At 37.3% G+C, this 17,966-nt stretch overlaps 1 protein-coding gene across 2 annotated transcripts in view; it reads left to right on the forward strand.

The window, feature by feature from the left end:
• The window catches only part of TSPAN14 (tetraspanin 14), a 29,619-nt gene extending 16,794 nt beyond the window's left edge, over positions 1-12,825 (forward strand). Inside the window, exons 3-8 of one of the 2 annotated variants that reach the window (XM_086466696.1) lie at positions 4,326-4,472; positions 5,328-5,498; positions 8,221-8,346; positions 9,992-10,036; positions 10,760-10,879; positions 12,748-12,825. In XM_086466696.1, the coding sequence (XP_086322822.1) occupies positions 4,326-4,472; positions 5,328-5,498; positions 8,221-8,346; positions 9,992-10,036; positions 10,760-10,879; positions 12,748-12,819 (681 nt within the window). In that variant the 3' untranslated portion in view covers positions 12,820-12,825. The remainder of the gene's footprint in view (positions 1-4,325; positions 4,473-5,327; positions 5,499-8,220; positions 8,347-9,991; positions 10,037-10,759; positions 10,880-12,747) is intronic. The other variant, XM_086466697.1, reaches the window with a different exon arrangement.
• The last annotated feature ends 5,141 nt before the right edge of the window (positions 12,826-17,966 follow it).

Raw genomic sequence — 17,966 nt, forward strand, 5'->3', positions numbered from 1 at the left:
ACTACCTCCATTTGCCAAATGGACTTTATGATACATTGAAGTTACTAAAGGGCAAGGACAGACTCTTTCTGTCTTTATGTCTTAGATTTTATATGAACTATTTCTGCTTTCTGTCCTATCTTGCAAATAAGTGCTTCAAAGCTTTTCCTGTGGTTTTGAACTTCTGAATGGCTCATGAAATCTGTACGTTATTTTTCATGTTTGTTGTTCTCTATGTGATCAGTCTTTCATACTAGCACTGTTCTTCAGCCATAGTGCCTGTATGGATCTGTCTGTTTACAGGTAAATGTCTTGGTGAACAATAGATTGGGAAGTAAGAGAAAAACATTCCAGAAGCTGTGCTGCAGTGGTAGACCCAAAGATAATCTACAAGTAGTGGAAGAGTTCTGAACATCCTGTCTTCTTAGTGCAACGTGAAGTACATTGGGTCCCTTTAACTTCTGTTTTATCTTGTCTTTTTCCACAGGAACTACACTTCAGATTAGTACCTGAGCAGACTTCTTTTTTTCTGGATATAAATCCTGTGCATCTCTTTTAGATGAGAATGCTGGTTTGTGAGAAATGTTGAAAATACTTTATGTAAAAATGTTACCCATCCTGATTTGCATTATCTGTTTGAGTCAAATCCACACTTTAACTGCTGTATCTAATTGGTCTATCCTTACGATTTTTATAACTGGGTTTTGTTATTCTGAACAGTCATGTAAAAGTGAAACTGCTTAAAATTTTAAAAGTCTACACAACAGAAACTGAATAGGTTTTAATACTGTCACCCAAGAGGTTTGCAAAAATCACTAAGAGAAACTGAATTATAATAAACTGTTAATAGAAGCAAGGTAATAACACTGAGCCCTCTCATCTGGAAAATAGGGTTTTTTTGGTAAAATCATTTCAAGTAGGACACAAAGGAAGATTTAGGACACTAGAGGTTAGTCAGCCTAACTTAATTCCAGCAAGTTCATGCCTAATAGCAAATGGAGAGGGAGCAGTCAGTCTACTTCAAAGCAAGACTGTTGTTTAGAGGGAATGCAAAAGCATGGAGAAATGGGTTGACAGGAACCTTATACAAGTTATTTATATAAAAAAAAAAAAGGCAAATGTAAAGTCCTGTGCCTGAGATAGAGTAGCCCCATGCATCAGTATGGGCTGCAGGTTGACTGCCTAGAAAGCAGCTTTGTGAGGGAAAAAAAGCCTTAATCTCCTGTTGATCAGTAAGTTGAATACCAGGTGTGCCCTCTTGTCAAGGCCAAGAGCATCCTGGGATATATTAGCATCTATGTAGCCAGTGGTTGAGGGAGGCCTTCTTCCAACAGTATTCCTCACACTTGAGGCTGCATCTGGAGTACAGTGTCCAGTTTTGGGCTCCCCTGTGTCAGGCAGGTCTTTTCTAACCTTAACTTATTCTATGATTAAGGGTACTTATTCTTTAGTCTGCTGATCTTTGTGTTTGTATGCAGAGATTTGTAAACTGTCTAAAGGTTTGTGCATGTTATAATCGGTAGCAGTGTGATACTGTCACAATCAACATCTCGTTGACAAGACGTCATTGTAAGAAATCAACTCTGTCCTTGTCATCTATATTCTGTAGTTTCAGTACTAGTTTATCTCAAAACAGTAGCTGGTTTGGCATTTGTTGCTGTCTTAGATTTTTTTAAAGACAATCCATGTTTGCCCTCTGTCAACAGACTTCAGCTGAAATGGTGGCATAATGCTGACAAACATTAGAAGAAAGCAGAAAACAAGTTAAGCATGTAGAGTTGAACTCTTAATTCACTGTTCTAAGTGACTGAAAGGAAGACTTAAAGGCTAAGTTTTATTCTTGGGTTTTTTGATGCTGACTTCAGGTATCAGGTTTCCTGTAAATCTAGGCAATCTAGGTGCTGTTGTAAAAGCAGCCTGTGCTTCAAAGAGCTTTTACCATCCTGCAGATGGCACAGGCAGAAGCATCCTTAGAGAGATGAGTGAGGTGGAATGAGATAGTCCCCTGAATTAATTCTCTTGTTTACTTCCTTCCTTTATGATTTTTCATTTAACATCTTTTGTTAGGCAAAAAATACCCCACAACCTTCTTTCCGAAAGAGAATGTTGTAAACATCAAATGTGAACATGAAGAAATTGTTGTGAACCAGCAACATCTGAGGGTGAATAATAGAGCCTAGTTCCTGCTAACTTTTCTTCTAACATGCTTTGATCGGAGGAAGTTTTCTTCTGAAAGATGTTGCTTGAGCAAGTGAGATTTGTCTGAAAAAAGCTTGAATTTGGGTGTGGGAAGATGGCTGGAAATAGTTGTGAAAGTTTCAACATCCTGGTCACACAGTGGTTGGTTTCATAGTGTATTGGTTCCACAAAGACACTGAGTTAGCCTAGCTAATCACACTCCTTCCTTGATTGTGGGGTCTGAGCCAAGGTTTGATTAGGTGGGACTCTTGTAATTAACCCAGTAGACCAAGTTTGATAGTTAGGTGTGAGGTCTTACAGTTTATAAGAATGGAAATGTCACTGGTGACACCAACTAGAAAAGTCTTTGCTTCCCAAAACTTTCTGAATGCTGGGAAATATATAAACTGTGGCTGCTTTTTAATAAGCTATTTCAGCTATTAGTCACCAGTTGTTGCAAGGCAATTCTGAATTCTACAGTTCAATTATTTTTTTTTTTTTCTTCTTCTTTTCATCCCTTCAACCAGTTTTGGTAAAAACAACTCTATTACCTCACTGTTGCCGAATTAACAGATCTAACAAGACCTGTTATGAAACATATTATAAAAGAAGATGAATTCCTGTGTATCACTATGGTACCGTTAATCAGTGATTAACATCCCTGATGTTAACCAGCTGATGAAGTTTCTCCATGTGCACATTTTCTTCTAATGCTGTGTTTTGAAGACATTATTTTTAAGTAAGCATTTAAATACAAAGTGATACGGATTTTTCCAAGGTGTTCGCTTAGAATGTATGCTCTTTGCACTTAACTCTAGCACAAATACTTGTGTAACAAGATGAGAACTTACATTCCGTTGACAGAATTGGGCTCCTTATATGAATTGCTTGTGAGTCTCTGACATCTTTCCCTTACGCTAAACATAGTTAGCTTAAGGATATACTTTATGGAGAAAAAAGACGGTAAACGTAGTCATGGGATACTGTACTGTGGTGATTTTTGTTATTTTTCTGTTTTAAAGGGAAAGTATTTCCTTGTTAGAATGTTCTGTGTATTGCTGATGAGTATATGATGAAAATTCTGATTATTGCAAGGCTGCCTGGATGCCCCTATGCTAACTTTAAGAGTTTCAGCTGTTTGGCCCTTCGGTCTTCTGCAAGTTGCTTATTGTTCTTGCACACTGCAGGAGACGCTTGGGTGATGTGTGTTTGAATTTTAATGGTAGCTGGTATGTCAGCTTAATTTCTTTAAAACCTAATCTAGAAATGCTAAGGACTTCACCGTGTTAGCATTATGTTTACGTACACTTAGAAATTCTGTCCTAAGATCTAGGCAGACAGGCTTAAAAGGTAAGATTATTGTCAGGATAAGTGATATCTCTGGATAGTTGACAAAAAGAAAAAATACTGCTGCTAAACTAGGCAAATTGCAAGTATCTTATAGGGAGTAGATAACTTCTTTTGGTGTAAGAATTTTATCTGGGGTGCAAGGGGAATATTTAGACTAGACTTCTATATTTTTGCAAGATTTTGGAAGAGCATTTCTAAGACTATTCTGCACTAGAAGGCTTATAACTAAAATGTTGAGAGGAAAAAAAACCAAAACCTACTCCCCTTGAAAACCAAAACAAGATTTTATTCCTCCCTTAATGTTACCCATAACCTGCTTTGTAGTTAGAATGTCTCTCCTTTTCTGCTACCTAAACATTAGGATTGAAGAAAAAAAATATTTTTTTTTAAAAGACTTTTAAACTGGAGTGTCCTTCTGATTGATGCATTTCAATTAATATCAAGCATTAATTCTTTTGGCTAGAAACTAAATGAATATTCAGTGATAGTATTGAGCTTTTGGCACCATCTTGTGGAAGCTTGTTTGGCAAATAGACCTAGGCATGTGTAATCTGGGAAGCTGACTTATCCAGTTGACTGGATTTACTTACTAAAAGAATTAATAGCTGTAACTTTGCATTAGTACTTCCTCTGCTGGGGTGAAAATTGGTATCGTCAATAACCATTTCACAACAAGACTTTTCCGTGTGGGCCGTTGTTGGCAAGCTCAAGGGTTTGCAAGCAATTCATTTGGAGTCAAGGACATCCAGAAGGAATGTTAGATGAAAAACCTGTTTATAGTGGTCACCTTTTTCTGTTATCCTGTTTTTCTGTTTCAGGGTGTATTGTCTGATCTGACAAAAGTGACTGGTCTTCATGGTCTTGACCCAGTGGTGCTCGTCTTAGTGGTGGGAATAGTGATGTTTACTTTGGGATTTGCTGGTTGTGTAGGAGCACTGAGAGAAAACATCTGCCTTTTGAAGTTTGTAAGTAACATCATGATATAAGTGGATTATTATGCCTGTGAAAGCTGGGGATGATGAATGAAGTAGAGGCAAACCCAGATAATTTATAGAATTTGATTGGTTACAATGTATATATGGTAAACTTACTGCTATGATGAGCCTCTGAGTAATGGTATTAAGAGCAGTGTAGGTTCAAACCTATGTATATTTTTCCCTTTCTGGAAAATGTTTCTTCCCTTTTTTAATTTATTCTGCTGTACGGTGATGTTGTTACAGTATGTATACCAGAACCTAACATTGTGTATGTAATATCACAAAATACGGTGTTCTGGAACGTATTTAGTCAGTTAGGAATGACTGAGAGGAGATGGTATAGTGGCTTAGGGAGAGCAAAATCCCTTAAAAACTTAAAATTTCTTCTAAACATTTGGTGATCAAAACTTGGGAACTTCAGTGACTGATGTGGCATCTCTTAAACAGTTGTTGTTATACAGGCTGCTGCTTTGCTTTAGATCTGAAAACAGTTAAGCTGGACAAAAGATTATAAAACTGGAAACAATGTAAGAAGTAGCAAGAAGACTACTTTAGCCCCGTGTTTTGCAAATTCTCATTTATTAATGTTTTCACTGCTGTGCATAATGACTCTGATATGGTGCTCATCTCACCGTCAGGTTCAGGTGATCAAAACAAAAAGATAACTCTACCTCTTGGGAGTTTATTTACATTGTATTCTCATTTAACAGGCTGTGTTCTCATGGTATCTGTACTGAGTGAGAGTTGTAACCTGGTTCTCGGTGTCTCTTTCTGGTGGAGTTGGAGTAGGTTTGCGTTGAAAATTAGTGGATATTTTCTAATTTGGGACTCTTCTTTTTCCAGTTCTGTGGAGCAATTGTGTTTATATTCCTGCTGGAGCTGGCAGCAGCAGTTCTGGCTTTCCTGTTCCAGGACTGGGTGAGGGACAGGGTCAAGGAATTCTTTGAGAATAACATTAAATCCTACCGAGATGATATTGACCTCCAGAACCTCATTGATTCGCTACAGAAAATTGTAAGTTCATATCCTGTCACTTCTTTCATGTGTTCTAGGAGAATATGTAGATTTGGAAATTTTCCTTTTTGTTACAGATTCATCATATTCTGTAGCTAATAGTGATGAGTTACAGATGTGCTGTTTTGCTCTTTCTGCATTGAAAGCATCAGGGAGGCAAGATATTCTAAGATACAGTGCTGTTCTAACTATGAATGTGGAAGTATCCATCTGCCTTTTGACCTTCTTGACTTGCTCCCCTGTTCTGATTAGTGTTGCACCAGTTTAAGTGAGAAGTGAGCAATGAAAAACTCTTTATCCTGAGAAAAAGTTGTGCAATGGAACTGGTAGTCTGCATTTTTATTTTAGGAGGCACTGCAGTCTTGTACAATGGTGCAGCACAGGGCCTTTTATCTTCTGAGATGCATCTCTTCTTGAAGCAAAAGAGATTTTTATTAACTGGGAAAGTCTAATCTCTAGTCAGGCAGTTGTCAAGGAAGATTGAAATAATTTTATGCTCCTGTGGTCCTGAAATCTTCAGTTACCAGAAGATAGTGATGTACACCAGGAGATGACAAGGCCTATGCTAGTAAGGACCTGGTGGCTTTCATTCAGTCAGCTGCCTTTATAATCGTGCCCAGGAAACAATCAATGAGGGTGACTCTTCTGATATTTTTTTTTTTTTCCATTTATTTGTGTGTGGTTAAAAATACATATATGGAGAGAAACAGAGTACATATGTGAGTACTTCATGAAGAGGTAAAATGGCTGTATCCTTTTGTATGTTTTTTTCCCCTTATGAAAGAAGGCTGGTTTTGTCTGTCTTCCATCTTCTAGAAGATCATGTTTAGAAATCTGTGCTCACAGCTCAGTTTGATAGCAAAGCATGTTTTAGAGTGGATACCACTTTGGTCAGCTTTATATTACCAGCAGCTTACCTATCCTGTTCATTCACTCTTGTGTGTGTTGATATGGAAGCATCCTCTAAGCTGCCTGGATGGATTTCAGTGCTGTTTTGCTTTAGCTTTCAGTGCTAAGGGCACCTTTTTGTAAGGTAGGGCTCCTCCTGACCATGACCAATACCAGTAATTGTCTCTGTGTTGTCCACTCTGTTGTTGCTCTTTCTGTTTATCTAGTTTCAGTGTGGTCAGCCAGGTTAATACGCTAAGCTGATTTACAGTTGAACTCCAGTTAAATACTTTTAGATGAAAATAAAGGGCTGAGCTTACTAAAAGGAGTTCACTAGCCAGATTAACAAGCTAATAAATCTGAAAAAGGAAAGACCAGAAAAATCTCTGAATCAGCCTGTCGTTGATCCATATGTGAAAGTACGAAGGAAGGAGGGGAAGTGTATGCAGTGTGGATTAGCAAATGTAGTTCTGCAAGGGTTGAAGAACAAGGTGCAGCGGTGTGTTCGAATGCCTCACTGAAGCTCATCTTCTAAGCAGCCATGCAGCTTAGGCTGACTTGCTCTGTTCTCGGTGTGTGCCTCAAGACCCAGAGAGCTTCTTGCAGGCAGCTCCTTGCTCTAGCTAATTATATTACTTTCAGGCCTGTAAGTGACCTCTCAATCTGTACCTTACTAAGGCAGATTAGCATGTTTAGTGGTTGTATGGCTTTTTACAAAGGCCTAGATGTCTGAGGGAGGAGGGACTAGAAAAACAAAAATTAACCTGTTTTGCTTTCTTCATGGTAAATGTATTAGTGAGTTAAAATTATTTTTTGTGTTTTTTCTGTTCTGACCATTCTGTTCAGCTCTTAGTCATACTTCCTGTGAAAACTATGTGTAAACAATTCTGTTCTCTGTTCACATCCGTGTCTGTCACAACTTGATAACTTCTGAATCTATTTACCAACTTCAAGTTTTGATGGTCTCACAGACAGTTAGGTTAATACAAGTTTTGTGAAGATGGGCAGTGGGCAGAGGAGAGATGCTAGAGATATCCCAAGAGGATGGAACTTCATGAAGTACCAGGAGAATCTACGTGATGGCATAACATTTCAAGTACTTAAAATGTAGAGAAAGATTTGTGCCCTTAAGTATCCAGGCTAGTAAACTGCAAAGCATAACTGAATATGAAACTAGGTTTCATTGATTCCAGGAACTGAACATTCCTTGAAATGCTGGGATTTCCCCAACCTGCAATTATGGTAATTACAATACACTGTTTAGGTCAAGAAATACTTTGAGAGTCGACTGACCTTTGAGCTAATGAGACTTTACCAGTTAATTCATTTGGATATGAAAACCATCTAATTTAAAATAAAGGAAGTATCTTCACAGAAGTTTTAATCCACTTTTTCCACAGTAAACAAAGAGAAGAAAATTTGTTGATCCTTGAAAATTTAAGGATGGAGTCACAAATTTAAAGGAACTTTTTCTCGTATTTTTTCTGTTTTTGGTTGGCTTGGAAATAATGGGTACAAAGATTTCTATAAACTATTTTGTCGCACTGTTTATGGACGGACACTGATTGCATCTAGCAATTGAATCTGAAGTGATAATTTTTGTGATTTTTGCTTGTCACACTGACACCTATTTCCAGGAGCAGTATGCCAAATGTCTTGCTTTGATTTCACAGAGCCGTGGTATGATTATTCATTTTTTACTCTGATGTTGCCATTGATTCTGCACAGCCATAGACAAAGTGAAGATGATAAATATCATTCCAAAGAGTTTATTCAGAGGATAAAGTGTCTCTAAAATACGCCTAAATGCAAAGTGTTTGTTTATCTGTTGCAGAACCATTGCTGTGGTGCCCAAGGTCCAGATGACTGGGACTTTAACGTATACTTTAACTGCAGCAGTGAAAGCAAAAGTCGTGAGAAGTGTGGTGTTCCTTTTTCCTGTTGTATACCTGATCCTGCTGTAAGTGATTTCCTGGTTTTGTATTGCTCTGATGTTGTTGAAGAGCTATGAAAGGAAGGACTTCCTGAATAAAGTGTGATGTCTGGGGCTTTAAAAGGTCTTCTAAATGATCAAAAATTACTCTTGCGTGGGCAAACGCTTTTCATGTTTCTGTTCCATCCTTTTTAGAGTCCAAATGTGGCAACCTGTTATACAGCTGAAAATGTATAGTCACCAGGAATTCAAGCTATTTTTATGTCTTGAGTCTCCAAGTGTTGGTGGCTGGTATTTTTATTATTCCCAGTGTGTTGTTTCCTTGAATTCCTGGCCTCTGTTATCTAGTTCGTAAGGACCCGAGAGCACTGTTAGAATTCCCAGTTAGAATTACTGTTAGACCACTCCTCTGCCAGACAAGTAGGAGTAACTCCATTTGCTGATTGTTTGTCAGCAGCTAGTAAAGTGCTCATGCACAAACTCAGTTTAAAGCATTCGAGTCAATTCTCTGGTTTTGGTAAGATTCAGGTGCTTATTGGTTAGATCTGTTTACTAAATTTCAGGAATCTGACCTTTTCAGTGGAAGCCAAAATGTGGTGGTAGGAACTAACATGTAATGCTTTATAGTATTAGTGGGAATAGTTACAGCTCAGTCAGTCTAACAGTCCCTGTGTGGAGCAGATAGCCATTGGTAGGTTATACTAAGGCTTTTGATTGTCTTGGAAATCAGCCAAGGAAAGACTCTGTCAGGGAAATATTCCATGTTCAGATTCCCCAGTAATTTTCTGCTTTAATTTGGAGCAGTACTATTCCACTGCAACTTTTTCGGTTGCTGGTGCTGTATTTAAGGACAAAATAAGTATGTTTAAATTCTTCTTAATGAGATTGTACTCCTAATATTCCAGTATAACTCACTATGCACTGTGTAAATTATGCTATAACTGTGTAATACATACATTTTCATAAGTCTCATACAGACAAAAAGTGTCTTGAAAGGGATGTCTTGTATCTTTGGAGATAAACACTGTCATTGGTTGTGTGGGTTTGTGATCTGGAAGGTGTTTATGGCCTTACTGCTTGGAATCCGCAACTGGAGTGTTTTATCTTCAAGACTGGGTATATCTTGGAGCTGGGTTATGTGTGAGACTTTGAACTAGTGCCTGAGGGGGCTCAGGTAGCTTGCAGCTGTTACTTGTTTTAACTGATTTGGATAGCAAGTTGTATACCACTTGAAATGATGGGAGTTATAAGGTATATTTCTCCATTGCAGATGTAAATAAATCAGCCTGGTACCTTTATTGCTACCTCAGTGTTTAGGTGTACTATGAAACAGCTAACATGAAATTGATCTTGGAAAGCAGATGTCTTATTTGTATGCTGGCAGTACAGTTGCTGTGCTTCATGTTAAAAAGTCCTTGCTAGTTGAAAACCAAGTGATAGAAGAAGCTGGGATTTCTGATGAGGGGTGTTCTGCTAGTATACACCTCTGCTTTGTCATTGCTTACCTTGTGTTCTGCTAGTACTTTGCTCATCTTTACTAAAAAATACTTCTTAAAATGGTAGGCTCTAGCAGTCCTGATTTGTTTGTGAATCTGAAAGACAGAAAAACTTTCTGTCAACAAAAGTGAGTAGAATTCGATTGATGTATTTTAACTCTTTTTTTGCTTTGCAGCAAAAAGTTGTAAATACACAGTGTGGCTATGATGTCAGAAAGAAGGTAAGGTACTGGAATCTTGCTGTCTGTCATGTTCTGTGCCTGTATAGGCAAAACTATAAAAATGGTGGAATTGCCAATAGATACATCAGCTTAAAATTCTGGGAACTAATTGACTGTGCTACATCATACTGCAAGTAGAGTGTGGTAGAGATTTTACTTTGTTACAAGTGAACTTGTACTGTGAGAAGGTGGAGAAAACAAATGATGGAACAGGTAAAAGAAGTGTGTTTCAAAAAGGGGTATGACTTGCATTTCAAATTGTAAAATCATTTGGATTGGAAATGACCTTTAAGATCATCCAGTCTAACCAAAAAACCTAATGCTGCCAAGTCCATCACTAAACTGTATACTTAAGGACCATATATGCCTCCAGGGATGGTGACTTAACCACTTCCCTGGGCAGCCTTTTCAAATGCTTGATAACCCTTTTGGTGAAGAAATTTTTTCCTAATATCCAATGTGCTTTTCAATTATTAGTTATAATAGTCTAACTCTGAATTCTGTTATCTGCTAATTCTAAAGTATCCTAATAACAGGATTTGGAGGAAGATAATGACATCAATGTCCAGCATTCCATGATTTAATCTGGGCATATATGTATTTCTGGAGTCTGGTTAAAAACATTATTGCATAAGTAACAAATCATTATTTTAGCTATATAATGTGATTGACTGATCATAAACTCGAGTAGAAAACTAATATTGTTGTTCTTCCTTTCCACAGAGCAAGAGTCAATGGGATGATCAGATTTTTGTCAAAGGATGTATTCTTGCTCTTGAAGCTTGGTTACCCCGAAATATCTACATCGTTGCAGGTGTCTTCATTGCTATCTCACTGCTCCAGGTTAGTTGTTTTTGTTATGCTACTTTGAAAAAAAGTTTCAAGTTTGCAGATACAGTCCTGCTGAAGAGGAGGGAGGTAGAATAAATGTTTTGACACTGGATGTTTTTAGATATGAGAATAATATGGCAAAAAAATAGTTATAGGGATGGGGAGTTAGTGAAGATATCAGATATCGTCTAATTTAATTCTGTTGAAATTGTTTCTCAGATCAATGAAAGTCACTATAAAAATATAGTGCAATTATACATATGGTACATGATGGTTATGATGTATATTGTTATATATTAATATAGCAATATAATAATATGTGATTATTAGAATGTGATACAATAATATTTCTTACACTTCAATATGCCGTGAGGGAGGGGAGATCTTCTGGTCATCTGCTCCAGTAGATCTGAACTACAGCCTTCTATCACAAATGTGAAGTGACTAAAATACGGTTCTGTCCTTCATGCTCAGATTACCACTCAGCTGGCTGTAAGTGGTGTGTAGCATACTGCTCAACAAATGTTGAGAACAGAAGAGCAGGGAAATTGGTGAACAGGCTGCAAATGTGATATTAGCAGAACCAGGTGAAGGAGTTGCTGTGATTTCTTCCAGTACCTTGTTGGTGCTTGGGTACATCAAAGTAAAAGAACCAAAATTCTCAGTAAAACATACCAGATTACTTCTTTCAAGGTGGATCCTGCTTTCACTGTGGTTGTTGTTTACACTTAACTAAATTTCTTTGCTATGGTACTACTTCATTTCAGTGGGAAATAACGAACTTGTAAATCTGCTACAGAATGTATTTTCCATTTAAGTGAAAATAGTTGAGCATAGAGTGCTGGAAAAGTACCTTTCCCAGCTGTGGCAGTACTGCCCTCTGTTGCTTGGTTTTTGGTATTTTATCACTGTCATGATAGTGTTTCCATGGCTTTGAGAGATGCTGTCCTGAGAACAACACCTTCAGTTAGGAAAATGTTGAAGATAATAAGTCTAATCTTTTGGCAGTGTGGTGACTGACAATAACTTGATGATAATGTTCTTATTCGTGTCCCAGGTCTCTGTTAAATCACTTTCACAGTCACTCATATTTTTAAATTGGGTCGGTCTTGTACATTAAACTATTTGGTGGTGGGACTGAGAGACATATCCTGACTACTTCTAAAATAGATCTTTCAGCTTTTCCAAAACTTCACCCCAGTCTCTTGTTGTTTTTCTAAAAATGTTTCAAAAAATACGCAGTGTTATGAATTTATCTTCAATTTGTAAATGAAGATTTACCTAAGAATTTGAGTGAGTGTTAAAATTTCAAATTTAAAGTCTCAGAATAATCTGGGACTTTTCTCATTACTGTTTGTGACAAGAATTTCATTTTGGTAGAGGTAGTTGTATGACCAGAAAATTGACTAGATTATCCAAAGTTGTGGAGTGAGTGAAAATGCCTGATTTATAACTTCAGTAATAGCTAAGTGTATGTTGTAAGGCTCAAACTTGGCTAAGTGGATTTCTTCAAGCTCTAGGTAATCCAGAAGCTTGTTATTTTGAATGCTTCTGAAGCATTACATGAAAGCTTCTTTTTCTCATGAGTTTTTCCTACAAGATTCTGCTGCCTTTATTACTTTTTAGTAATAGCTGTGCTTTGATGGATGATCCTGGCTATGAAATGAGATTGGAACCTGCAAACACTTTATGAATGCGTATCTTTATTTGTAAGAGTAGTTGCACTGACATCAGTACAGTGTAATAGGAACACAGAAGAAGTAAGTTCCCATTCTGCAATACTGACTAATGGTAATAGGGTCTAATTTTTAGAAATGTCTTGCAGAGCGGTCCATTCCAAGTGTTTCATCTCATAAATGGTTTGTTTTTTGTCTTTTTAGATTTTTGGGATTTTCCTAGCCAGGACATTGATTTCAGATATTGAAGCTGTAAAGGCAGGTAATGCCTTCTGAATGCAAAAGCAGACACTTGTTGCAAAAAAGTGGATTTTACGGTTATTGGTCGGACACCAAGGTGAAAGAAATGTGTGGACCATGAAATACTCCTGTTAAAAGCCTTATGTGGATTTTATCCCGCTCATGCTTTTTGCTAGAAGCTAGTACAAAAAAACAATCTCAGAACATACACCTGTCTACTGTTTTCTAATGAGACAAGTAATTCGTGCACCATCATTGATATCTGAGGAAGAAATGGAATTTCACAAGACGTTGTTTTTTAAAGATTGTACCAAGTGACATGAAACTGCGGTAAACCCTTTCCTTGAAGGATTATCATGAAGATTGTTCTTTTTTCACTCCCAACTGTCATCAGTCTCAAAATGTAATCTTTTCAGAAGGTGTGCTGATTTCTTCAGAATCTTGAAATCATTTTAATCTCTACAGTAGACTTATGCAGTCATTTTTTGGCAAGATACTCAGCAACCATAATCGTCATGGTACTGGAAATTGGGAAAAAGCCACAGATTCTGGGTTTTTTTAATTGATTTTCAGTTGTGCGGAAGTAGGAGTATTTTGTTTGGCTGGGAATAATGTAGATGTCTCAGGAGCAGGAACTTGTTCTCAGCATCAGAGCTTGAGTAACCCATGCTGTTTTGCATATGCAAGCCTTTTCTCAAGAGGGGAAAAAAATCTGACTATCTGTAGCATTATATGTTAGAAATCTCCATTTCAGGCAAGGGGGGTGAATCCCTGATGCTGTTTCCTGTCTGAAAAAAATGTAAATATTCTTTATTTATAGAAGAAAAAAAGTCTTTTAAGAATGCTTTTTATTGATCAGTAATATCTTTAAAAAGTGCTGTCTGCAGAAATTTCAAAATGCAGCTTGTTTTAGTAGGTAGCAAGCATGCTGTGCTAGCTGTTGAGGGTTTTTGCCTTTCCTCACAACTGCTATATTGATCTTCACAAGTCCTAACTGCTAATAGCAGGACTGATGAAAAACATTTAAATTCAGCATTGATTCCTACTGAAATCTGTTTTTTAATGAGGAAATACACATTTAGTGAAATATTAGAGTTGTTGAATTTTTAAATCTTCTGTAAAGCTTCATCAGTTTTGCTTGTATCAAATATATGGTTCAAATGTCAGTTACAATATGATGAACCAGAATGATTTCTTCAGTCTTTTTTTGTGTCAAACTGAACTACTCCTCCGGAAGTAATTTTTTTTATCAGAAAAAAACTAAACTCTTCTTCCTGTCTTTCCTTCTTGGGGGGTTCAGTAGATGGATCTGTAGTTCATCAAGAGTTCTAGTCTTCTTGAGAAGACTTTGACATAGTGTTTTTAGCTCTAAGGTAGAAGTATGTGACTGAGAAGTTCTTGGATGTAGCTATCACTTTTACTAACATTGTTTACTACTTCCAGTGACACCAGTTTTTTTCAGGGAGAGCAGGTGTATTTTCAGTGCCTAACACAGCATAAATTTTAGAAAAGTGTGTATTTTTATAATGATATTTTACTACATGTAGTCTGCCTGAAGGATTTAATACTTGTCTTTCCAAAGTGTATGGCTTGCTTAGGAAGCCAAATTTTAAATATTTTTTTCTATTAATGCATTAATAGAAATTAACAAACATTTCGCTGGCAAAACCTGATCAAGTAAGAATCTTTGTGTCTGTTGATTGTCTAGACGTCCTTCTAACTTTTAATCTGTGAAGCACTTCACAAACAACTCTGTACTTCTCGTACATACTTCAGTTCTTTCATAGTTCTTTTTCTGGCCAGTGATTGAGAGACAACAGGAAAAGGATGCTTGTCTAAGGATGGCTGATTTCCTTACAGTACCAGAGAACAGTCTGCTCTTAATCATCTGAAAACCTGAAAGTAAAATTGCTAGATGTTCACCCTGGGTTTTTTTTTAGCTTTGATATACAGCAAAGAAGCAATAGCAGTAGATCACTGAGGGAAGAACAAGAGGCATTTCTTCTGTAGAGCCTTGAATTCGAGGTCTGTATTGCTTGTTTAATCTAGTCCATTAGGAGCAGCCAAAAATTTGCTGCTGTTACTGCTGTTTTGCAAGCAGCAAAGCAGTGTCCAGCAGCCTTTGCTTTAAAGTCTGGTGCTTGAAACTTTAGAACACCTAATTGGCCAACTTCGTTAAGGTTATGTGTAATAATCTGATGTATGTAAAACTGGAGAAGGATGCTTTCTATTTGTACCTTTTTATTTGTAAAACATTGCATTGAAAATTGCATCCAGGGAGTACTTTTTCCTTTGCTGCTTTTCGACACAGGAAGCTCCTAGTGCTGGGAAGTAATTTCAGCAGTTGATGAAAATCATCATGGTGTCAAAGATATCTGTGGAGTTCCTGTGCTGAAATCAGCTGCTGACAAAAGCCAGTGTCATGATCAGGATTCCAGTGTCTGCAAATATTGCCAAGTTGCCTGAAGACAAATGAGTACTTGGTTTCTTCGTGAAGTACTGTTTGTATGCAAAACCGAATTTAATCGAAGTATTGTCTTTCCACAGTTTGTTGTTACTGGCTTTGACCATATTAACACGAGCTTTGTGTCAGTGCTCCAGTTACTTGGAAATGAGTTTGAGAAAGTTCTACGTAATTTTGAGGATCTTTAAATTCATGGCGTGATTTGTTTTCACTGTGGATAAACTTCTCTGTGCTTATTCAGTATCCCTTTTAAAACCCTGAGGCTCTAGGCTGGTTTACCGCTAGACGTTTTGGAGTTCACCCCCATTGGTGGTACACGTGGCTAGTGTAATTTCAGACTTCGAATGGGAATACTTTCTTACCACTTAGTTACATGTAGCACCTTCTCTGTGGACCTGCAGGCTTCATGGCTAAAGGTTTAGGTTATGATTTTAAAAAGTCTTGTCAGCAAAAGTAGTTGGGTGTGAGCCTGCCTTTAAAGCGTCGGAGAAGCAATTCAATGATCTCACAAAGAGGGGTTTGATAAATTGTTCATATTGAGATTTCAGTGGTTGCATTTGGAACAACTCCACAAACACTACAATGGAAACATGTTTTTTAATGAAGATGTCAAATATGAGATTGGACTTTAATAACTAGACTGAAAGAAGTATATTTTTCAGTGTGATCACTTTTATTTCTCAGAAATGAGCACAATTTATTTCTGTGAAGCAATGTAATTTATTTGTCGGTATATTTGACAGTGCACTGCCTTTTTTTTTTTTTTTTTAATGCATATACCTGCATTTGGACAGTTTCCTTGTATGTGAAGAGGAGGTTGAATATAAGTACTGAAAAAAGTGCAGTGACCAAAGACGCTTTGATCATCTCTTTGAAAACCAGAATACTTCTTCCCAAGGGGTCTTCAGTTTTGGTGACCCTCATACAGTGCCATGTGGGTAGACTTGTACCTCCAGTCCATTGAGGCTGATGTGGCAATTGACTTATACATGGAATTGCTGTGTGTGTCTCCCCGTTCCATCCTTTCCTCTTCCTTCCCCCTGCCACCTGTGGGTTATGCAGCTTGAATGTTTAGCCAGTGGAAGGGGAGGTCTGTCTCTTCTTCCAAGGTGGCTTTCTGAGTGACTTTCAGTATATTTTTGTTTTCTCAAGCCTTAAATTTGATTAAATAAAACTTAATATTTTGTACTCCTGGAGTTTGATTTCTAAGATTTGTTGCTTCCAGTCACTAGTATTTCCCTCTTTAGGTTTAGACTGGTTACTGAGACTGCAGTTTGTGGGTAACTACAGAAATGGTAAAGGTCTGCTGATGTTCATGTGTATATTTTGCTGAAATGAATTCTTGTTTTTTTTATTTTTTTTCCAGTCTGCCTGCTGAATTAATAGATAAAACTGGTGCTTTTCTCTCCATTGTTAATGGAAAGCCATGAACAAGTGAAGAGCTGTAGGGTGGTATAGAGAAATTACTAAATCTCTGGACACCCAAAAAATTAAAACAGCTGTTTGCACTTTGAATGCCATTATCCACAGTTAACGCTCCTGTGACTTGCAGAGTCTATGGCTTGTCACGTCTGAACAATGTTCCTGAAACTATTCTTAAGAGTGCATAAGGGAAGTAACTTCCAGGTTTGAAGATGAGGCTTACAGAAATACATTTGTGTCTGCTTCTCTTGACCATTTTATCATTAATGCATTAAAACTTGATTTTCATTTTAATAAGGTCAGAGAAACATTTAACCGGTAGATAATGGCTATATTTAGAATAATGCAATATCTGGAATTAGCTACTCTAGAATGTTAGGGTTGGATCATTTCTGATAAGAATGACTTGACTTGAATGTGACTATCTGGTGTGTATATATATAGAACTTGTAATAGATCCTGATACATCTCATTCTAAGCCTGACTTAGGCACAACAACAGATCTTATTCTGAAGTTGAGATTGTCTGAAGCTGTTTCTCATTTTGACATTGGAAATGTGTAGGATGTCCATGTCACTGTTCTCCGAGCTAGAGGAAACTCTTCAGCTCATGTTTTTTCTTTTCTCCTACTGTGTGGTCAAAACCTGCTTGTGTGTTACTAAGGGACTTGTCTGGGGTGGTTTTGTGAAATTCCCTTTCTCAGGAGTGCTCCTGGAAGTGATATTGGTGGCAAATGTAGTGGGCTAAATAACGTTAACAATGTTGTAAGTGGGAAAGCTTTTGCATGATCAAAGTTGTAATCTTTGTTCACAGACATAAGCCAGTTATACTCAAATTGTTTGAGATCAGGAGGCCTTGTTTACTTTTAAATATTCCCTGCTTTATAAAAATTTTTTAAAGGTCAGTACTTTTCTGGTTTTTTTCTCAATAACTTTTCCTGCTGGCTAAAACCGTCATTGTTCCCTAGCTCTTCAGTACGTACCGCTACAGGGTTTTGAATTTCATCTCCTGGATCTTGGCGATGTGACTCTGCAATATACTTGCAACTGCTTCAAAACGTTCCTGTAACAAGTTGTGCAATAGTTCCTGTTACCTTTTTTATCAAATAATGATTTTTAAATATGAAAGGTTTCTGTAGAAATGTTCAGAGACATCTGTTTTGCTACAGTTTTTCATTATCTGAAGTTAATCACAGGTTCTCTTACCGGAGATAATTTAATGAAATGCCAGCTGCCTCCAAATCTTCACACATGCCCACTTGTAACTTCCAACTTTATTTAATTTGTATCTTGTCCAA

This window comes from Leptosomus discolor, chromosome 6 (assembly GCF_034619465.1).
Source record: "Leptosomus discolor isolate bLepDis1 chromosome 6, bLepDis1.hap2, whole genome shotgun sequence".
Classification (NCBI taxonomy): domain Eukaryota; kingdom Metazoa; phylum Chordata; class Aves; order Leptosomiformes; family Leptosomidae; genus Leptosomus; species Leptosomus discolor.